At 49.4% G+C, this 23451-nt stretch overlaps 1 protein-coding gene across 1 annotated transcript; it reads left to right on the forward strand.

The window, feature by feature from the left end:
* The first annotated feature begins 392 nt into the window (after window positions 1-392).
* Window positions 393-23304, forward strand: Stat2 (signal transducer and activator of transcription 2). Its single transcript, XM_052753642.1, has 24 exons — window positions 393-581; window positions 5916-6053; window positions 6190-6340; window positions 6607-6702; window positions 7038-7127; window positions 7219-7294; window positions 7692-7777; window positions 7909-8060; window positions 10387-10545; window positions 10656-10748; window positions 11239-11298; window positions 11916-11933; window positions 12726-12819; window positions 12931-12978; window positions 13061-13144; window positions 13293-13391; window positions 13489-13624; window positions 13743-13795; window positions 13918-14012; window positions 15029-15165; window positions 15379-15561; window positions 15774-15831; window positions 20521-20810; window positions 21217-23304. The coding sequence occupies exons 2-24, from the start codon at window positions 5923-5925 to the stop codon at window positions 21357-21359; spliced, it is 2532 nt and encodes an 843-aa protein (XP_052609602.1). The 5' UTR covers window positions 393-581; window positions 5916-5922; the 3' UTR covers window positions 21360-23304.
* The last annotated feature ends 147 nt before the right edge of the window (window positions 23305-23451 follow it).

The raw sequence follows: 23451 nt of genomic DNA on the forward strand, positions 1-23451 counted from the left end.
TCACTTGAACAAGTGGTTATAGAAATTAAAAACTGATAGCATGACAGTATTTATCATTATATCCTCAAAAAATACGTACCTCGGCTCTTCCCTCCCTATCCTAAAGTGCTGAAATGCAAGTCCCACCCCCTTCTCTGGAGTCCTTGGTGCCTCTACACACTCTAGTTTCGTTTCCTTTCCCTAAGAGTGCAGGTTCGGGAAAGTCAGCTGCTTGAGTTCTTGAGCATGACATTAACGGGGCTCCGCCCCTCTCGGGTGCCGGGGGGGGGGCAGGCGCTAATGCGAGCCTCTCGGCCAGTCTCTGAAGTCGGCCGTGAGGTTCCCAGCCGCTCGTCCCGCCCAGCGGAGGGCGGGGCTACGATTCCGCCAATGGGAGTGCCCCGCGGGGGGAGGGCGTGGCCGAGCCTCCTGCCGCTCCGGGGAGCCCGGAACCGCGGGTCTACAGCGCAGCTCGGTGATCCGTCCCGCCGCTCCCGGGCTGGGTCCGCCGAAGTCGGGGGCGGGGTGGGCTCTGGAGCCGCTTGGAGGATTGCAAGTTTCCGCGGGAGTCACTGGGAGGAGCGGCCCTGGACGCTCGGAAGGTACAGGCCCCGAGAGGGTGTGCAGAGCAGGGAGGAGCGAGTCCGGTCCCGGGAAGTCAGGGCTCCTGACCCTCAGCGATGCCCCTGCGGATAAGGCGGCAGCTCACTGGCTGAAGCTGATGCTCTGGCGTGTGCAGGATGTTAACACCCCCGCTTAGCTCTACTTCTCAACCCTGTCGACTTCCTTCCAGAACTCCTCCGCAACTCCCTGAAGCCGAGCATGTAGCATTTGTTCCTGGTCCTAAGGCAAAGCTTTAACCTCTGCTCTGCGTATCTGTCTATCCGTTTGTTTATTATTTTAACCTGTAAGCAAGCGTATTTTTGTCTGTGTACCACATGCTTGCAATGCTTGTGTTGGTCAGAAGAGGTCGTCAGATCTGGGACTGGAGTGGTGGGGGTCGTGAGCCGCCATGTGGGTGCTGGGATTCGAACCCAGGGTCCTCTGGAAGAGCAGCCAAGGATCTCAACCGCTGAGCCATCATTTTTCCAGCCCCTTCACATAATTTTTGATCCTTACCAAAATAAATAAAAACAGGCATCAGTAATGTTACATACATACATATATATACAAATAATATACATATGTATTTTATATATGTAAACTATAAAGTCCTAGAAGGTGAAACTGCTTAAGGTTACACACAAAGTCTAATTTATTTCAGAAAAACCTTATTTACTGCAAAATTGGCGTTTGAGAGAATGAAGCTAGAGGAAGTACTTCATTGCAGCTCCTAAAGCCACAGTACAGTCCACTTAGAAGACTTTTTTGTTTGTTTTGAGGCAGGGTTTCTCTGTGTAGCCCTGCCTGTCCTGGATCTTGCTATGTAGATGAGCCTGGGCCTCTGCCTCCCGAGAGTGCTGGGATTCAAGGTGTGTGCCAACACACCCAGCAACTTCTTTTTTCTTATGTTTTAGTTTCTTATTTAAATCTCAGCGTTTACTTGTTCCCTTACTTTGATACTTGCCCTTTAATTTCTGAAAAACTGGGATCTTGTCCTTAAAATGAAGTTTTTGTTTCTTTAAAACCATACAGGCCAGGCAGTGGTGGCACACGCCTTTAATCCCAGCACTCGGGAGGCAGAGGCAGGCGGATCTCTGTGAGTTTGAGGCCAGCCTGGGCTACAGAGTGAGTTCCAGGACAGCCAGGGCTGTTACACAGATAAACCCTGTCTCAAAAAACAAACCAAACCAAAAAGCAATACAGTATATAGTTTTAAAGAGTCGGATACCCAAATGAAGATGTAGCTCAGCTAGAGCAATCACAGAGCACAAGAGAAGTCCTGTATTTGATCTCCAGTAACGGCTGATCAAGGGTTATTAAAAGGCTAAAATGAAAAATTGGCTCCTGGGGGTGGAGAGATGGCTGCTCAGTGGTTAAGGGAGCTTAGTGCTCTTGCAGAGGACTGAGGTTCAGTTCTCAGCACTGAACTGGAAGACTCACAACATCCTGAAACTCAAACTCCAGGGAATTTGAAGCCCTGTTCTGGTCCACAGCCCTGCTCCACTCTGCCCCAGCTCTTTGTGTGTGCACGCACACAGGCACACACACAGGCACACACACACACACACACACACACACACACACACACACGCACGCACGCACGCACGCACGCACGCACATGCACGCGCACACACACCACACAAATAAATAATTTTTGTTTGTTTGTTTTATGAAAAATTGGGCTGGGTGGTGGTAGCACACGCCTTTAATCCCTGCACTTGGGAGGCAGAGGCAGGCGGATCTCTGTGAGTTGGAAGCCAGCCTGGTCTACAGAGTGAGTTCCAGGACAGCCAGGGCTACACAGAGAAACCCTGCTTAAAGAGAGAGAGAGAGAGAGAGAGAGAGAGAGAAGAAAAATTGGATTTCCTGCCCAATCTCTTCCCTTCCCTATTCTGCTTTCAGGGGAAGAAAGCCAGCTCATGGGCCCTAGCTTTTTGTTTGCTCTGTAGTAGAATCATGTCACTTTGAAGAACACGAGTGTGCTTGTTTCTCCTGATCTTTTAGGCTCCCGGTGTAATAATAATAATAATTTTTTTATTATTTTTTTCTTCTCTCATACAGTATATCCCAGCTGCAGCCTCCCCTCCCTCCACCCCTTCCACCCCCTGCATCCCCTCTTCCCCAGCTCCCCTGCTCCTCCGTTTCCATTCGGAAAAGAGCAGGCCTCCCAGCACACCGAACACCGCATCACAAGATGCAATAAGACTAGCCACAAACCCTCATATCAAGGCTGGATGAGGCAACCTAGTAGAGACGACCCAGTAGGAGGAAAGGGGTCCCACCAGCAGGCAAAAGAGTCAGAGACACCCCCTGCTCCCACTGTTTGGAGTCCCACAAGAACCCCAAGCTAAACAACCACAGCATGTGTGCAGAGGCCCTGCACAGACCCAGGCAGGCTCCATGTTTACCCCTTCAGTCTCGGTGAGCCTTGTGACTCCCTGCTTAGTTGATTCTATGGGCCTGTTCTCCTGGTGTCCTTGGTCCCTCTGGCTCCTACAGTCCTTCCTCCCCCTCTTCTTGAGGGTTCCTGAGCTCTGCCTAATTAAAAAAAAATCAGTGAAATGATTCCTAATGATATCCTTTTTTTTAAAAGTTTTTATTTATTATGAATACAATGTTCTGCCTGCATGTATGCCTGCAGGCCAGAAGAGGGCACCAGATCTCATTACAGATGGTTGTGAGCTACCATGTGGGTGCTGGGAATTGAACTCAGAACCTCTAGGAGAGAGCCATCTCTCCAACCCTGGTGTTTTTAAAGATTTATCATGTATACAGTGTTCTTTCTTCATGTATGCCTGCAGGGCATCAGATCTCATTACAGATGGTTGTGAGCCGCCATGTGGTTGCTGGGACTTGAACTCAGGACCTCTGGAAGAAAAGGCAGTGCTCTTAACCTCTGAGCCATCTCTCCAGCCACACAGTGTATGTGAAATTTCTGGGTCTTTACAAATCTGGTAATTCACCTGAAGGCCAGGGATCGACAGAAGTCATAAATATGCTCCAGTCTTAGAGACTGAATGACTCACTGTGACACTTCAGACACCTTAAATGGAGGTCCTTGCCTAGCTGATGGGCAGTTGGTGAGGTGTATTTTCTTACCTTCCCCTAGAGAAAGCTCCAGGGCCAGCAAAAATCACGACCACTCAAGACCAACATTCATCTTCATTGATGATGCCTCCTTCCAGCGTAAACAAATACAAAGACCAGTGTGAATTAACTGGAGGAGCTAGATGGCATCAGACAGTGGGAATATTGTTTGTTAGGTTGGACAAGGTGGACATAGACAATGCTTACACTATTCCATGGTTCAGTCACCTTTTTTTTGAGTCAGGGTCTCATGTAGTCAGTCCAGCCTGATCTGTGTAGCTGAGCCTGACCCCAACTGCCCAGTGCTGGTATTACAGGCTGTGCCACCACCGCCACCACCGCCCGGCATCATTCTGAAAGTTACCATTTGAACAAGAAGTACCACATACTGCAACTATGAAATAGTATTCCTGGAAAAACTGCAGCAAACTGTAATAAGAATTACTTTTTACAAAAAAAAAATTTTTTTTTTTTTGGTTTTTCCAGACAGGGTTTCTCTGTGTAGCTTTGGAGCCTTTCCTGGAACTCACTCTGTAGACCAGGCTGGCCTCGAACTCACAGAGATCCACCTGCCTCTCCCTCCCGAGTGCTGGGACTAAAGGCATGCACCACCATCGCCCGGCTACCAAAAAAATTTTTTTTTTAAGATTTATTTATCTGCATGTTTCCCCATCATGATCCTGATGCACTTGCTCACAGAATCCCTCTTCTCTCTCTGTGACTGGACTCCTGGAGCTCTGCCTGGTGTTGGCTGTGGATCTCTGCATCTGCTTCCGTCAGTCATTGGAGAAAAGCTCTGTGATGACAGTTAGGGTATTCACCGGTCTGATCTCTGGGGCAAGCCCGTTCAGTTCGGTTCCCTCTTCACTGTGGCTAGTAGCCCAGGCTGGGGTCATCCTTGGTGACTCCTGGCAACTTCCCTAGCACCGGGTTTCTCTCCATCCCCTCTGGTGCGTGAGCGGGCTTTATGGAGCCCACTACCTATGATGGACAACCTCATGCAGCCTTGAGGCAGGGGAAGGGCTTGGACTTGCCTCTACTGGATGTACCTCCTCATGGGAGGCCTTGCCTTCTTGTGGGTAGGAGTAGGGGGTGGGTTGGGAGGGGGAGGCTGGGGGTGGGTGGGAGGAGGGAAGAGGGGGATCTTTGACTGGTGTATAAAATAAATGAAAATTTTTTCTTAATAATAAAAAATTTAATAAAAAAATATTAATTTATCTATTATGTATACAGTGTTCTGTCTGCAGGCCAGAAGAGGGCACCAGATCTCATTACAGTTGGTTGTGAGCCAACATGTGGTGGCTGGGAATTGAACTCAGGACCTCTGGAAGAGCAGCTAGTGCTTTTAACCTCTGAGCCATCTCTCCAGCCCCAAGAACTACTTTTAAAAAGAAAGGACAGAGACCAAGATTGAGAGTAGAGCAATGTAAACTAACACTTTATATATCTGTTTTGTTTGTTTGTTTGTTTTGAGACAGGGTCTCTCTGTGTAGTTTTGGTGCCTGTCCTGGAACTTGCTCTGTAGACCAGGCTGGCCTTGAACTCACAGAGATCTGCCTGCCTCTGCCTCCCGAGTGCTGGGATTAAAAGTGTGTACCACCACTGCCCGGCTATTTTCTGTATCTTTTAAAAATTATTTTATGTGTACGAGTTTTGCCTACATGGAATGAAGACATATCACTTATGTGCCTGATGGCCTCAGAGGTGAGAAGAGGGCATCAGATCTCCTGGGACTGGAGTGCAAATGGTTGTGCGTCACCGTGTAGGTCCTAGGAATCAAAAACTGGTTCTCTAGAAGAGCAACAGGTACTCTTAAACACTGAGCCAACTCTCCAGCCCTTTTTCTGTGTCTTTTAATTGTATAATTGAAACATTTTTAAATTAGAACAAAAATCACATAGCAGATTTGGTGGCCTAAATCCCAGCACTTAGGAGCCTGAGACAGGATTGTTGTGATTTCCAGGCCAGCTGGGTTACTGAGTTAGACCCTGGGTTTGTTTTCAGAGACAGGGTTTCCCTGTGTAACAGTTCCGGCCATCCTGAACTCGCTCCGTAGACCAGGCTGGCATTGAACTCACAGAGATCCACCTGCCTCTGCCTTCCGAGTGCTGGGATGAAAGTCCTGCCTCCGCTGCCTGCCTGTTCGCTTTTTATAAACCAAAAATAAATTCATAGATCATCATGAGACTGTGGATGATTTGGTTCAGTAAAATGTCCCGTTGAGAACTGGCGTCCTTTCCATGCAGAGTCCAGATGGCGCAGTGGGAGATGCTGCAGAATCTCGACAGCCCGTTCCTGGACCAGTTGCACCAGCTCTACTCACGGAGCGTCCTGCCGATGGACGTCCGGCAGCACTTGGCTGTCTGGATCGAAGGCCAGAACTGGTGAGGGCTTGGGGAGTTCAGGTGGTTCCTTTCTCCTGAGCCCACAGGCTTCTAGAGACGTCCGGGGAGGGGTGGGAGATCTCACAGCAGCAGCAACATGACAGAGCTCCTGATCCTTGTCATGCCTGGTCCTCAGGAGGGAAGTTGTGCTGGGCAATGACCATTCCACGGCCAACATGCTATACTTCACCATCTTGGACCAGCTGAACCAGTGGGACCACTACAGCTCAGACCCTGATTGTTTTCTGTTACAGCATAACTTGCGAAAATTCAGCCGGGATATCCAGGTACCTAGAAGAGTTGGACTAATGGTTGGGGTACAGAATTGTTCCTAAAGATGCAAAGGGAGGGGGCTGACCTGGAGGAAGGAGCAGAGTCTGAACTTGGGGCAGAATAAAGGACCAAGAGAGGTAGATACAGAGTCTAGATATACGTAGGAGACGGCCAGGGACCTTGAGTGAGGGAAAATACTGGGGAGACTAAGAGCAGGGTCTGGATTGACAGGTCATTGAGGTAGTTTTAATGGATCGATCCTTCTCTTTTTCCCACTTAGACCTTTTCCAATGGCCCTACCAAGTTGGCGGAGATGATCTTTAACCTTCTCCTGGAAGAGAAAAGAATTCTGAATCAGGCTCAAAGGACTCAGGAGGTAAATGATGGCGGTGATGTTGAATGCTCCTGGGATAGAAAGATACCATGGCAAGGACTCAGGGAACTTGTCTCTGACCAGGATCTCCCCAAATCCTGCAGAATAATTTCAGGTCACGATTTTAGGGATGAAAAGTCAGAGTTCATCCTGAGAGGTAGGGGGTGCATGCCTTTAATCCCAGCACTTAGGAGGCAGAGGCAGGAGGATCTCTGAGTTTGAGGCCAGCCTGGTCTATAGAGGGAGTTCCAGGACAGCCAGGGCTACACAGAGACGCTGTCTTGGGAAAAGAAAAGAAAAGTCAAGAGTTCAAACGTGTTCAGAACCTCTTGTTTCAGGTACAAGCCAGGCCAGCTCCTGAAGCAGCAGTGGAAGGCCAGCAGTTTGAGATTGAATCCCGAATCCTGGATTTAAGGGCTCTGGTTGAGGTTGGTGGATATGGCAAGTGTCGGGATGGAGAGGATTCAGCTTTTCTGCCCCCTAGGAAGCAGCCTTATTGGGGTCCCATCTCCTCTGCAGATATTTGTGAGATCCATCACACAACTGAAAGACCTGCACGACGTCTTCAGCTTCAGATACATGATTTTCACTCAAAGTAGGTCCGCTCAAAGCGGGAGAAAGGCAGAGGCCATCTTGGGGACCTAGTGTAGACGATGACAGAAGCTGAATGCTCCAGCGAGCAGTAGTCACCTTCAGCCGTACATGTCGGCGTCCATCGTCCTGTACACAGCGGTGGTGCCAGGGTGTGTTGTAGAGGGTGGACCAGAGACGCAGCTGAGGAACAGCTAGTCAGTGACGGAGGGATTATGCAGCAAACTGCCTTGGCAGGTTGAGCGGGCTTCTGGTCCATTTAGAATGTGCCCATGGGACCCTCGGTGCCTGTACTGTGCCTGGCTTTCCCTGCCTCTCCCTCCACCCGTCACTCCCTGTTTCTGACTGAGACGGGAAAGAGCAGAGGAGTCCGTGAGCTGACTCTTGGTTTTGCCTTTCAGGGAAGACATCGTCTTTGGATCCCCATCAGAACCAACAGCAGCAGCTTGTACAGACAACAGCTAACCAACTGGACAGGATGAGAAAGGTGAAGAGGAGGGTACGGGGCGGGGCAGCAGGGGCCCGGGGGGAGGGGTCTGGGGGGCTCCGGCCACTTCGCTGGTTGATGAGGGTGGCGGAGAGAGGTACTTAGCCCTCCTCGCCTTCTCTCTCGGCTAGGAGGTGCTGGATACCTCCAAAGCACTCGTAGGCCGATTAACCACCCTGGTCGACCTGTTGCTGCCAAAACTGGATGAGTGGAGGGTGCAGCAGCAGAGGTCCTGCATCGGAGCCCCACCCCCGGAGCTGCAGCTGGAACAGCTGGAACGGTGGTAAGAGGGAAAAATGTTCCATCCTCGTGCGCGCGCCAGACCTAGTCCTCAGGGCGCTCTGTACATGGTGATGTCTAGGGGCAGCCAGTGAAGGGCTGGGGCAGAGCGCAGGGGAGGGGAAGGAAAGACTGCAGGAAGCGGTGCCTCTTCTGTCAGCGTCTCCTGTTCGACCGTCTCATACCCTGCTTCTTGCCCTCACAACTCAGGGAGACCGGAGTCCAGTCTTTGCCTTGGTAAAGAAGTAAGGGAAAGTCATGGATTAATGCACAGTCACGATTCCCCCACTGAACACCATCTCTACCCTTGGTTTTGTTTGCCTTTGAGACACGGTCTCACTATGTAGGTCTGGGTAGCCTGGAACTCACTGGGTTGACCAGGCTGGCTTTGAACTGACCAGTCCTCCAGCCTCTGCTTCCCTGGTGTTGGGATTAAAGGCACGGGCTACCATGCTTATTTAATAAAATAAATCTTTAAGAAAAGAGAAACCTCACGCCTTTAATCCCAGCACTCGGGAGGCAGAGCCAGGTGGATCTCTGTGAGTTCGAGGCCAGCCTGGGCTACCAAGCGAGTCCCAGGAAAGGCGCAAAGCTACACAGAGAAACCCTGTCTCGAAAAACGAAAAAAAAAAAAAAAAAAAAAAAAAAAAAAAAAAAAAAAAAGAAAAGAGAAACCTGGGCTGGAGAGATGGCTCAGAGGTTAAGAGCACTGACTGTTCTTCCAGAGGTCCTGAGTTCAATTCTCAGCAATCGCTTGGTGGCTCACAACCATCTATGATGAGATCTGATGCCCTCTTCTGGTGTGCAGGTATACATGCAGGCAGAACACTGTGAACATAATAAATAAATAAATCTTTTTAAAAAAGAAAAGAAAAAAGAAACCCTGTCTCCAAAAACCAAAATAATAATAATAATAATAAAATAAAATAAATGGACATTCAGGAGGCAGAGGCACCTTGATCTGCAGATTGGTACAGATCGAGTTCCAGGATAGCCAGGGCTACACAGAGAAACCCTGTCTCAAAAAAACCAAAAAATAAAAATTAAATAAAATAGAAAGGAAAGGAAAGAAAGAAAATGGAGCTGGGGAGTGGGGGGATGCACACCTTCACACCTTTAATCCCAGCACTCAGGAAGCAGAAACATGTAGGTTTCTATGAGTTGGAGGCCAGCCTGGGCAACAGAGTGAGTTCCAGGACAGACAGGGCTGTTACACAGAGAAACTCTGTCTTGAAAAAAAAAGAAAGAAATTTTAATGATTTATTTATTTTTATGTGCATTGGTGTTTTGCTTGCATGAATGTCTGCATGAAGGTGTCAGATCCCCTGGAACTGGAGTTACAGACAGTTGTGAGCTGCCATGTGGGTGCTGGGAATTGAACCTGGGTCCTCTGGAAGAGCAGCCAGTGCTCTTAACCACTGAGCCATCTCCCCACACCCCATTTTCTGTGTGTGTGTGTGTGTGTGTGTGTGTGTGTGTATGTGTGTGTGTGTGTGTGTGTGTGTATGTGATGGGAAGGGCACACATGTTGCACGTGTGGAGGTCAGAGGTCAACTCTGTTGAGCCTGTTTTCTGCTGCCTCCTCTCGATGGGTTCCAGGACATCAGGCTTGCTTTGTGAGTACTTCTTTACCCACTGTGCCATCTCTCAGGCCATAGGCACGTTTTTCTTGGGGTTCTACTAAAGATGGTTCTGAGCTGGGCAGTGGTGGCACCCGCCTTTAATCCCAGCACCCGGGAGGCAGAGGCAGGCCGATCTACAGAGCGAACTCCAGGATATCCTAAGCTACACGGAGAAACTGTCTCAAATAAAAACAACAAACAAAAAAAGTGTGTTGAATACTCTTCCGTATGCTTCCTGGATTCTGGTTTTTTTTTTTGTAACAGAGTCTCACGTATCCCAGGCAGGCCTTGAACTCACTTTATAGCTGTAGGTGAGCTTCTGATCTTGCCTCTGCCGCCTTAGTATTGGAATTTCCAGTGTGTGCCCCTACGCAGTTTATACAGTGCCAGGGATCAAACCCAGGGCTTTGTGCCCGTTCTACCAAACGAGCAACATCATTAACCCCTTGTGTGTATGTATGTATGTGTGTATTTTTGAGACAGGGTCACATTGTATAGCCCAGGCTGGCCTTGAACTCTTGACCCTCCCACTTCAACCTTGAGTGTGGGCGCACGAGGGTGCAGAGGCACACCTGGCTCTAGGTTCTTTTTTTTTTTTTTAGCTCAAGTCAGTTTCCAACTCTCCATGTCATTAAAGAGAGGACACTCAGAACCTCAGGGGGCCCCCTAAAACTTACACATCCCCTCTCCCCGTACTCTGTCACCCAGGTTGACGGACGGAGCAAGACTCTTGTTCCACCTTCGGCAACTGCTGCAACAGCTGAAGGAGATGAGTCACAGTCTTCACTATGAGGGTGACATGTCTAGGCAAGGAGTGGACCTGCAGAATGCCCAAGTCACAGAGTTACTACAGCGCCTGCTCCAAAGGTCTGGTGGCCTGGGGGGGGGTCTGTGGTGGGAGAAACGAAGAAGAAACACGGGGATATGGTTGTCACAGACACTGAGCTGTCACCACCTCTCCACGCCTCTTTCCTTAGGTCCTTTGTGGTGGAAACCCAGCCCTGCATGCCCCAAACTCCCCACCGACCCCTCATCCTGAAGACCGGGAGCAAGTTCACTGTCCGACCAAGGTTGCATTTTTTTTTTTTCTTTTCCTGCTTTTTCGAGACAGGGTTTCTCTGTGTAGCCCCAGCTGTCCTGGATCTCGCTCTGTAGACCAGGCTGGCCTCGAACTCACAGAGATCCACCTGGCTCTGCCTCCCGAGTGCTGGGATTAAAGGCGTGTGCCACCACCGCCTGGCAAGGTTGCATTTTCTAACTCCTGCCTCATTTTCCCTACTCTGCCATTGTGCCTTTTCTGAGTGCAGATCTTTTCTCTGATGGAAATTTCTTCTTTCTCCTCCGGTTCACTTTCCTCTTCTAATCCCCCCACCCTTTTCTCTAAACATCTGGACTTATCAAGAATTGGTAAGCCAGGCGTGATCTCTGTGAGTTCAAGGCCAGCCTGGTCTACAGCAATAGTTCAGGACAGTTGGCTACACAGAGAAACCCTGTCTCCAAAACAAATCAACAACAGCAGCAGCAGTGATTGACCACTGTCTCCATCTCCTGTTCCCCCAGGCTGCTGGTGAGACTCCAGGAGGGCAATGAATCACTCAAAGCAGAAGTCTTCATTGACAGGTGAGTCGAGGCAGCCGGAGGATGTCACTAAGATGGCTCATGGGAATAGGTGGTGCCAGGGGTACTGGTTGCACAGCTGGACCCTCAGGCCGCCTTTTGTCCACTCCGTTCTACCTTACAGAAGTAAACACACCTCCCCCAAGCCAGGTGCGCCCCTTTTAATCCCAGCACTACACTCTGGGGGCAGAGGCGGGAGGATCCCTGTGAGTTCCAGGCCAGCCTGGCCTACAGAGCGAGATCCAGGACAGTCAGGACTGTTTCACAGAGAAACCCTGTCTCTAAACCACCACCACCAACCCCAAAAAAAGAAAAAAAAAAGAGCAAACAAACAAACAAAAAACCTAAACAACCACAACAACAAAACATCCCCACCTCCCGCTCACTGATCACAAGCCAGGTGCCATGCATGTCTCAGGCTTACCTCATTGTACTGACAGCTCCCCCAGGTAGGTATTACCAGTGTGTCAGGCCATGTAGGTAGTGAGCTCTAGGGTCTGCCTGACCCCCAAATTCCCGAGTGCAGGCCTGGTGGGAAGGGCTGCTTCTGAGCCGTCCCCCCCTCCTCCACCTCCCCCACAGAACCACTGATTTTTCTTCTTCTTCTTCTTTCTTTTCAGGAATTCAGAGTTACCAGGGTAGGTGCCTGATGCGGACATGTACACTGCACACATGATCTGCACAACCACACTTGGCAACCCTGGTGGGCATCCAGCAGAGAAGGGAGGGGGCAACCCTGGTGGGCATCCAGCAGAGAAGGGAGGGGGCAACCCTGGTGGGCATCCAGCAGAGAAGGGAGGGGGCAACCCTGGTGGGCATCCAGCAGAGAAGGGAGGGGGCAACCCTGGTGAGCATCCAGCAGAGAAGGGAGGGGGTTCGGGACTTGGACGACAGGAGAAGGGGGAGTCTGAAATGAAGTGGAATTTCTGTTTTCCTGCTAAGTTATATTTTTTATTTTAATTTTTTTCGTATTTGACTCACGGAGAGAGAGAGAGAGAGAGAGAGAGAGAGAGTGTGTGTGTGTGTGTGTGTGTGTGTGTGTGTGTGTGTGTGTGTATGTGTGTGTACGATCAAGAGAGAAATACGGAAATATGTGCAGGTCGGAGGACAGCTAGTAGGAGTCTGTTCTTTCTTTCCACCGTGCGGGTCCTGGGGATCAAACTCAAGTCATCAGGCTTGGCAGCAAGCCTCTCTGCCTGCTGAGCCATCTCACTGTCCCTTTCCTGCTGATTCTTTAACTCTGAGCATGGCGTGGTGGAACACACCTGAAATTTCAGTACTTAGGAGCCTGGGGCAAGAGGATCGCTGAACATACAAGGCTAGCCTGGGCTGCATAGTGAAACCTGAGAGAGAGAGACAGAGACAGAGACAGAGACACAGACAGACAATAACCTTGCTCTTTGCCTCCATTTATCTTTTCCTTGGAACAGCTTCCGAAAGTTCAACATTCTGACCTCAAACCATAAATCCTTGATGCCTGAGGAGGGCCAAAGACAAGGCTTGATTTGGGACTTTGGCTTCTTGGTAAGGAGGGTTGATAGAATTGGCAGCTAATCCAAAGGAACGGGCTGGCGCATTTCCAGGTCTTGGCCCCTGGGTCCCCTCCTTGGCATTGTGTTTCTCCCCAATTCACAGACGCTGGTGGAGCAACGCTCTGTGGGTACAGGAAAAGGTAACAGCAAGGTAAGGCCGGAGACTCACCAGAACAGGGCGCTGAGGCCAGGGACTCACCAAAGGGACCTCTCTGATCACTGTGACTCTCCAGGGGCCGCTGGCCGTGACAGAGGAGCTGCACATCATCAACTTCGTGGTGCAGTACGTGTACCAGGGTCTGAAGATGGAGCTGAAGGTGAGTGAGAGAAAGCAGGGCTAGAGGCAGCAGATTTAGAAGGCGGCACAGGAGGGCACGGATGGACGGAAGTGTCCTGGAGCAGGACGTCACCCAGGCGCCAAGGCAGATGTCGGCCACCACTGTGACCCCGGATTTTTTTCCCCAGACGGACACACTCCCTGTGGTGATCATTTCGAACATGAATCAGCTCTCCATTGCCTGGGCCTCAGTTCTGTGGTTCAACATGCTCAGCTCAACCCCCCAGGTAGGAGAATAAGGTGAATGGGTGAGGAGCAGAGAGGAGTGGAGGCGTGGTGGGAAGGGCTGCTTCTGAGCCGTCTCTCCTCCCTCTTCCCCCACAGAACCCCCAGTTCTTCTGCCAACCTCCTAAAGCCCCCTGGAGCTTGCTGGGGCCTGTTCTTAGTTGGCAGTTCTCCTCCTACATTGGCCGAGGCCTCAATTCTGAGCAGCTGGGCATGCTGAGGACCAAGCTATTTGGTACGGTCTTCTTTCCTCTCAGCCTTTCCCTAGCCTAGCTTTCCTCTACCCCGTGGTGTCCTATTCCAGACCCTCTGCCAGGCCTGTGGCCTCTTCAATCTGTGACTCTGGCCCACAGGAAAGAATTGCAAGATGGAGGAAGCATCATTGTCCTGGGTAGACTTCTATAAGGTAACTAACTCCCTACAGCCTGTGTCCCTCCAGTCCCCAGTCCAAATACTGGCCCTGCCACGACCCTTCCCTGCACTAAAGGCAGCCCCACATTTCTTCCTGCCTTTCCATGCCTCCTTCAGCGAGAGAGCCCCCCTGGCAAGATCCCTTTCTGGACATGGCTGGACAAAATTCTGGAGCTGGTCCATGACCACCTGAAGGATCTCTGGAATGATGGGTAAGGCCTTCCTCAGTCTTCCTGTCCAGCGTTGCTCCCACTGGGCTCAGAAGTGGACGTCGTGCGCCCCGCCCTGTGACCCACGGGAGAGACCAAAACTGGTGGGAGGTTCCCGTTAGTAATTGTGGCCCGCATTTTTCAGGTGTCCGCTGTGTTGCGGAGCCCGCTGGGTGCCGTCATGAATTTGTTCATATAGTCCTTAAAACCACACTGGGTGGTGAAGAGTTCCACCTTCAGTCTCATGAGGACACCCAGTCTCGCTCGGAGAAACTAGGAACTTGCTCAGTGGACAGAGTTGGGAATAGACCCAGGCCTGGGCAACTGCCCATCATCACCTGGCCTTCCTTACTTTTTACACACACACACACACACACACACACACACACACACACACACACACACACGCACGCACGCACACACACGCACACACGCGCACACACACACACACACACACACACACACAGACATAGACAGACAGACAGAGAGGGTTTCTCTATTATGTAGCTGTGGCTGGCTGTACTGGAACTTGCTGTGTAGACTACGTTGGCCTTGAACTCACAGATCCACCTGTCTCTGCCTCTCCAGAACTGGGTTAAAGACATTCGCCACTATGCCCAACTCTGTTATATTTTTATGTATTTTGTGTGCGTGTACATGTGCATGTGCTGCGTGCGTGCGTGCGTGCGTGCGTGCGGTCAGAGGACAGTCTGCAGGAGTGGGTTCTCTCCTTCCATCATGAACTAGAGGTTGGACTCGGGTGGCCAGGCTTGGTGGCAGGTGCCTTCATCTGCTGAGCCCTCTGGCCATCTGTCACCTTGTGCCGTTCATCAGTGCATCCTCTCTGAAACCTCACACCTCTTCAAACCTGGGGGGTAGGCGCATTGTCTCTAAAGTTACGTGATTTGATCAAGATGAAAACGTTTGTGAGTGACAGAAACCGAGCCATATCCCGGTTCCCACTTCCGCACAAGTGGGACAGGGACCTTGGGGTCTTACAGCGGCTTCGTCTGCTCCAGGCGCATCATGGGCTTCGTGAGCCGGAGCCAGGAACGCCGACTGCTGAAGAAGACGGTCTCTGGCACCTTTCTCCTGCGCTTCAGTGAAACTTCTGAAGGGGGCATTACTTGCTCTTGGGTGGAACACCAGGATGATGGTCAGCCCCTCTCCCACCCCACCCCCCGGGCTGTTCCTCAGTCTCTGTTTTCTGCCAGGCACCCCACCCCCACCCTTTCTGACCCTCTGCCTACCCTTGGATTCTGGGGCTCTGCCTGGACCCTGTAGTAGCTTTGGGGTTGGGCAGCTAGGGCGGGGAGCTCGGGGGGTAGTCTCACCCCTCAAGCCCTCTTGCTACACATCTGTTCTTCAGATAAAGTGCTCATCTACTCCGTGCAGCCCTATACCAAGGAAGTGCTACAGAGACTCCCACTGACAGAAATCATCCACCACTACCAGGTTCTTGCCGAAGAGAACATACCTGAGAATCCGCTACGATTCCTCTATCCCAGAATCCCTCGGGATGAAGCTTTTGGGTGCTACTACCAGGAAAAAGGTTGGGATCATTGACAGACATCCTTCCTAAAATGAAAGGATTCTCGGATACTGTTCAATCCGGCTCCCTCCTTTCACACACGAGACACGTTTGTCCACAGTGCATGCTCTTTGGTAGGGAGGTACACTTGTCAGGGACCATCCTGCACCTGGGGAACTTTGACTCGTGTGTTCAATACGTTGATCTCTCCCACCTGCTGTCTGTCCCCACAGTTAATTTTGAAGAACAGAGGAAATACCTGAAACAAAGGTTCATTGTGATCTCTAACAGGTGAGTTACAAACCCCCAACTCAGCAGTTTCTCTCCTCTGCCTCTCTGCCATCTTTTCTGCTGTCTCCACGTGAGTTCCCCGACAGCCATGATCACAACCACTTATGTCGTTGAGACCCTTCCTGATGCCAAGCATAGTACCGGGTTTTCTAAAAAATGTTTTGTTGTTTACCCCTTATGAGGACCCACTGGAGTAGGTCTTACAGTGGTGATCATATTACAAGTATGTTATTGCTGGGTACTAGCAAAATGTTTTGTGTGTTTACTTATTTTGTTGAATCTTCACATTTGGCCTGTGAGGTACAACTGGTGTCAGCTAAAGAAACTGTGCTGTGTGAACAAGGGAATCCGTGACTGATATGTAGAACTGAATTGTATTGCAAAATAAATTAAAATAAATTAAAAAAAAAAATTCTAAAAAAAAAAAAAAAAGAAACTGTGCTTCCAGCCGGGCCGTGGTGGCGCACGCCGTTAATCCCAGCACTCGGGAGGCAGAGGCAGGCGGATCTCTGTGAGTTCGAGGCCAGCCTGGGCTACCAAGTGAGTTCCAGAATAATCATAGCTACACAGAGAAACCCTGTCTCGAAAAAACTAAAAAAAAAAAAAGAAAGAAAGAAAGAAAGAAACTGTGCTTCGGTGTGATGAGGCAGCATATTGAAGGTACATGGCTACTGAATGATCCAGGTCTGTCCGATCATTCATTCATTTGCCGATTGATCAATGAGTTTACTGGCTTGTTTGTTGTTTGCTGTTGTTCTGTGTGAGACAGAATCCTGCTGGCCCGGAACTCGCTATGTAGACCAGGCTGGCCTTGAACTCACAGAGATCCTCCTGCCTCTGCCTCTCAGGTGCTGGAATTAAAGGCATGAGCTACTATGCCTGGCTTTTTTTCCCCCTTCAATTTATAGCTGTCATATAATATTTGTATGTATTATGGGGTACAGTGTGATAATTTGATACACACCTACATTATATTAACCAACTCATCATCATTAGCATTTGTTTTTTAAATTTTTAAATTTTTATTTGATGTGTACAGGTGTTTTGCCTGCATGTTATGTCTGTGTACCACTTTCGTGCCTGGTGCCTGTGGAGGCCAGAAGAGAGTGTCTGTTGGATACCTGGGCACTGGGATTACAGTGATGGGAGCCGCCATGTGGTGCTGGGAATCAAACCTAGGACCTCTGCAAGAGCAGTAGTACTGATCTTAACCGCTGAGCCGTCTTTCCAGCCCTGCCCCTTTGTTTGAGGCAAGGTCTCAAGTAGTTGAGGCTGCTCTTGAACTCCTGGTCTTCCTGCCTCTGCCTCCCAAGTGCTGGGATTACAGCCCATTTCTACTTTGCGTCTTTTGTTTGTTTGGTTGTTTGGTTTCTGAAACAGGATCACACTCTGTTTCCCAGGCTTGTCGGAAGCTCATTATTAAGTCCATAACTGGCCTTGAACATGTGACACTCTTCCCGCCCTGGCCTCCTGAGTGCTGGGATTTTTATAGGTGGAAGCCTGGCATTTTGGATTCTTTCAATTAGCTATTCTAACTGTGAGATGATATCCTGCTGTGGATTTGATTTGTATTTTCCTGGTGCCTAAACACTTTTTTTTAAAAAAGATTTATTATGTATACAGTATTCTGTCTTCATGCCAGAAGAGGGCATCAGATCTCATTACTGATGGTTGTGAGCCACCATGTGGGTGCTGGGAATTGAACTCGGGACCTCTGGAAGAGCAGCTAGTGCTCTTAACCTCTGAGCCATCTCTCCAGCCCCGCCTAAACACTTTTTTTTCCCCATATACTTTGTTATTTGTATATCTTCTTTTGAGAAGTGTCTCTGCAGATCTTCAGCCCAAGCCGGGTGTGGTGATATGTGCCTCTAATCCCAGCACATAGGAGAATGAGGCAGGAGGACTGAGCGTTTGAGGCCAGTCTAGATTACATAATGAGACCTGTCTTAAAGAAAAAAAAAATAGACCTTCGGCCCATTTGTAAGTGAGATTATTTGCTCTTTAAAGATATATTCATTTTTACTTACATGTGTGAGTGTTGTACCTACATGCCTGTGCACTGCATGTATTCTGTGCCCTCCGAGGCCTGAAGGGGGCGCATCAGATGCCCTGGAACTGAAGTTACAGATGTTAACCTCCACGCAGTTGCTGGGAACTGAACTCCAGCTCTCTGCAGGAGCCAGTGCTCTTAACCACCGAGCCGTCTTTCCCGCCCCTTGTTTGCTTTCTTTACTGTTGAGTTTTTTAATTCCTTACAGCTCCTGCAGGTTAATCCCTTCTTGAGTGAATAGTTAATAAGTATTATTTCCCACTCCATAAACTGCTAACTCTACTGACTATTTCTTTTGCTGTGAATATCGTTAGTTTGATTTAATTGCATTTAGTCTGTTTTTGCTTTTTTTTTATGTGCTTTCGGGGCTGTGTTATTGTTTATACCAGTGTTCTGAGGCTTTTCTTTTCCTTCTAAGATTTTTTTTTAATTATACGTATGTGTCTGGTGGAGGTGGGGGGGGGGGCACTGTGTGTGTACAGAAGAGGCTTTCTTATCCCCAGGATCTGGAGTTAGAGGCAGTTGTGAGTTGTCCAGTTCAAGTGCTGGGAATTGAACTCAGGTCCTCTTCAAGAGCAGTACTGTCTCTTAACCTCTGAGCCATCTCTCCTCCCGAGGTTTTTTCTTTTATAGAACGTTATAATTTCAAGCTTTATGTTTAGGTCTCGATGATCTCTTTTGTGTTGATTTATTTTGAGACAGGCTTTCACCACACAGACTTGGCTTGCCTGGAACTCACTGTGTAGACCAGTCTGGTCTGAAATGCACAAAGATCTGCCTGCTCCTGCTTCCTATGTGCTGAAATGAAAAGTGTGCACCACCATGCCCTGCTTAAGATTTATTCTTTTTAACTATGTATGTGTGTGCATGTGGGTACATACACATGAGCGTAGGTGCCTGTGGAGGCCAGAGTCCTCCACTCCGAGAGGACTGAGGTTCTGGAGCCACAGGCAGTTGTGAACACCGTACATGCGTGCTGGGAGCTGAACTTGGGTCTTCTGCACTCTGTCACTTTGTACTCTGACTGTTACTTGGTAGTGTGCACTCTTAACTGCTGAGCCCTTTCTCAAGCCCCCCGTGTTGATTTTTAGATTGTATTTATTTTTATGCGCGCGCGCACACGCACATGTGCGTGCATGCCACAACATGTGTACAGAGGTCAGTGGACGGTTTGCAAGAGTTGGCCCCCTCTTTCTGCCACGTGGGTCATGGGATGGGACTCAAGCTGTCAGGTTTGATAGCAGATACCGTTACCGGCGGAGGCATTTGGCTGGCTCCGTGGTTTTCGTATTGGTGAAAGATACAGATCTAGATTCAGCCTTCCGCAGGTGGACATCTGGTTTACCGAAGAGGTTGTGCTTCCTCTCACTATGTGTTTTTGTTGCCTTTGTCAAAAACGAGTTGGCTGTAGATTCATGGGTTTATTTCTGGGTCTGTATTCTGTTTCATTGGCTCCGATGTCTGGCTCTATGTTGGTAGTGTGCTGTTTTGGTTATTATATCTTAGTATTATTTTGTTATGTTAGCTGTTGTTGAGTCAGGGCTTCATGCACCTCAGATACACTATATGGCTGTAGCTGGCTTTGAACCCCTGACTCCCCTGCCTTTCCCTCCCAAGGCTGGAATTACAGGCATAGATCGCCACACCCAGCCTCCAGCTTTGCTATTCTATAATTGGGGTCTTTTGAGAACACACATAAAGTTTCTTCCTTCTATTTCTGGGAAGATCACCGTTGGGTTGAGATTGCATTAAATTTGTAAATTGTTTTGAATGATATCCAGAATTCTGCTTTTAACCATCCTGTTGCCTCTCAAGAATTTTTAAGCCTCATTATTCCCATTTAAGTGACGGTCTGAGGGGCTAGAGAAATGGGTCAGCAGTTAAAAACAGTTGGCTGCTTGGACCTGGCTTCAGTCCCCAGCACCCACATGGTGGCTTATAAACCATTCATAATTCCGGTTCCAGGGGATCTGATGTTCTCTTCTGGCCTCCATCACATACCAGGCATGCACACAGAATGCTTGCACACAGAAAATAAAAATAAATTTTAAAAAATTGTAAATGATAATCTGAGCTTTGCCCAACTCATAAATGAGAGGACTCGAACTCTAACAGACCTGATTTCAAGGCCAGATGTGGCGGTACATGCCTTTGATTCCCGCACTGGGGAAGTGGAGGGCAGAAGAAGTTCCAGTCTAGCCTTGGCTATGTAGAGATTTGAGAGCCAGCCTGGGCTACATGAGACCCTGTCTCAAGAAAAGAACAATAGGGTTGGGAATTTAGCTCAGTGGTAGAGCACTTGCCTAGCAAGTGCAAGGCCCTGGGTTCGATCCTCAGCTCAAAAAAAAAAACAAAAACAAAAACAAAAAGCAAAAACAAAAACAAAAATCCTAAAATCTTGATTATAAAGCCCAAGGTCTCTAGGCCTTACCCCCCACCCCCCAGGCAGGAGTCTCACTATGTAGAGTAGTCTCAAACTCAGAGATCTGCCTCCACCTCCTGAGTGCTGGGATTAAAGGTGTGCACACCTCGCTCCCGGCCACCTTCTTAGACTGGAAACACAGCCCCAGCTCGCTCTGCCATTCTCAATGTATTTCACTCACTGAGTCTTGCCCCGTTGTCTGTCCTTGCACACCTAGACATGTGGACGAGCAGCAGCAGCCGCCTCTGGAGCTTAAACAGGAGCCGGAACTGGATTCATTAGAGCTAAATGCGGAGCTCATGTCACCGATGGAGTTAGAACAGGACCTGGAGTTACAGACACTGCTGAACACAGGGCTGGATCTGGGGACAGAGCTGGAACTAAACCCCACACTCTGTGTGGCCCCACAGACACTGCTGGAGCCAGACCTGAGACCTGGATCGCAGCTCTTGCCAGAGTCAGGGTTACCTGATGACCTGCAGCAACTGAACATGGACGATATGGAAAGTAAGTGATAAGGCTTGACGGGGGGAGATGGGAACACACCTTAGCTACCTCTCTCTGAACATGGATGATATGGAAAGTAAGTGATAAGGCTTGACGGGGCGAGATGGGAACACCTCAGCTACCTCTCTCTGAACATGGACGGTATGGAAAGAAAGTGATAAGGCTTGACGGGGCGAGATGGGAACACCTTAGCTACCTCTCTCTGACCCGTTACCAGAAGGTGAGCTCCAAGTTCCTCCTTCATCTCCTGGTGATGCCTTATGTTAGGAAACGCAGGTGTCTCCCATGTCCCACCCTCTTCTTCCGTTTCCCAAGAGCCCCTTCAGCCCCAGATTGTGCCTTTCCTGCTAGAGCTGGGAGCTTCCAACTTGGATCAGGACCTGACATTTTTCTCTGTGTGGTCTAGTCTTCAGAGAAAGCGTAAATATTGATGATATCATGCCCCGTGATGACCCGCTGTTGGCTGGCCAGAACGTCATCGATGAAGCCTGCATATCCCGCCAAAGCCATTTCGATGTGGATGGACCCTTGATTCCTTCAGATAACTAGGAGCCATGTTCCCGTTTGGTCCCTCTGACCTCCCACACCAGGACATTGCTTCCAACAGCGGGAAATGAGGCCTTCTGAGCTGGGTTAGCCGTGAACTTTGGAGTAATAGGTGAAAGTATAAGATGGCTTTGAAGGAGCAGCAATGAATCAGAACAGACACTGGCCATAGTCTTAACTAGAACCTTGAGGCTGCCTGCCATGCTGGGAGACACAGAGGCCCTGACGGCAAGCCAGGACATTTGGGAGATTATCAGAGGGTCCAAGGCAGTGATGTCTTTCCAGTATGGAAGGATTTTAATGGTTTGATGATCGGTAAGGCTAAATTGGTATGAACCATGGTTGGGCCTTTGCGGAGAGCACAGAGATGGGTGGAGTCTTGCTCTTCCTCTCCTTTTGCTATCCTGGGTCTTGCCAAACCCAGAGTCTCACCCATGGTAGGCAACCACGACGGCACTGAGCCATACCCCAAGTCCTCCAGTCCTCACTTCCGGTCCAACCTGACCCTTTCCTCTTCTCCTCCCTTCGCTCCTGACTCCAGTTCTAAATCTCCCGTTTTCCTATAGAGGCAGAGAGCTGTCTGCTTCAGCCCACCCTGTGAAACTCTATCCTGAGGAAGGGCATGGCACGTTGGATCCCTCCTAGCTGTCCCCTGCCCTGTTCAGTTCCTCCCCTACAAAATAACCCTATTCCTCTTACAAAGATGTGAAGCTTTGCTATTTTAGGGAACCTCATCTCTGCTTCCCCAGTTCTGGAAAGAATCCCTCCTAGAGGTCTGGGTGGTAAGGTTTCTGAGCATCGGGAATTGATGGTTATGGTACTGAGTAGAACCGAGTGTCTGGAGAGAAGTGCTGCTTCTGAGCTGTCTGACTAATACTTCGTTACTGCTGCTTTTATACCTTGTTAACAGTGAAAGCAAAGCTTCTGCCCCTTAGGCGTGACCTGAGCAAGGACCTCAGGGCCTCGAAGGTTTATCAGAGGCCTCTGGACCTCCTTCTGCCTTAGCCATTGCCAGGCAACCTGGAAGCAGCTGCCGCTCCTCTAAGCTGAGTGGTCAGTGAACGCAGGGCACCTACTGTGACCATTTCCTTCCTGGTGTGTCAGAAGAAGAGTCCTGTTCAGGAAGGGGTTAATAACAGTGGGGAGAGGGGACAGCAGTTGCCATGTCCAGCCGTGAAGGTGGCGTGAGCAAACCAGAAACCAAGGAGCTAGATAAGGAAGATACACAGAGAGGAGCAGAGAGGAAGCTCAGGGAGCTAAAAGCAAAAGTCGTAAGAGAAAGGGCCCCAGCCAACAGATGGAAGCTAAGAAATCCAGCCAACAGATGGAAGCTAAGAAATCCAGCCAACAGATGGAAGCTAAGAAATCCAGCCAACAGGTGGAAGCTAAGAAATCCAGCCAAAGGTGGAAGCTAAGAAATCCAGCCAACAGATGATGGAAGCTAAGAAATCCAGCCAACAGATGGAAGCTAAGAAATCCAGCCAAAGGTAGGCGGTGGTGGTGGCGCACGCCTTTAATCCCAGCACTCAGGAGGCAGAGGCAGGCAGATTTCTGTTAGCTCAAAGCCAACCTGGTCTACAAAGTGAGCTCTAGGACAGGCAGGGCTATACAGGAAAACCCTGTCTCAGAAGAAAAAAAAGAAAAATGGCAAAACCAGGCAGGGTGATACATGCCTTTAATCCCAGCGCTCCAGTGGAAGGTGGATCTTTCTGAGTTTTGAGCCAGCCAGGGTGACATAGTGGGACCCAGAGAGAGACAGAGAGAGAGAGAGAGAGAGAGAGAGAGAGAGACTGCTTGTGCCTGAGATGATGGTAACGCGTCATTCCGTTCCTTTGTTCCTCTGTTCCCTCTGTATCATCTTTCCCCATTGCTACCTATAGCTAGAATAAACTATTGTCTCGAGTCTTTTATACACCATAATAAACTTTTGTTAAACAACAACAACAACAAAAAACCAGTGTAAGTGTCTCTTCTTCAAACACTTGTGCTTTTCTGTCCCTGAAAGCTAATTCCTTAGGGCCAGCAATGTCATCCATCTGTGACCTCTCTCATGCCTACTACGGTACATTCCAAACCTTGTCACATTCCTTCTCTC

This window comes from Peromyscus californicus, unplaced genomic scaffold, assembly GCF_007827085.1.
Source record: "Peromyscus californicus insignis strain IS unplaced genomic scaffold, ASM782708v3 Scaffold_24__1_contigs__length_46423439, whole genome shotgun sequence".
NCBI lineage: Eukaryota > Metazoa > Chordata > Mammalia > Rodentia > Cricetidae > Peromyscus > Peromyscus californicus.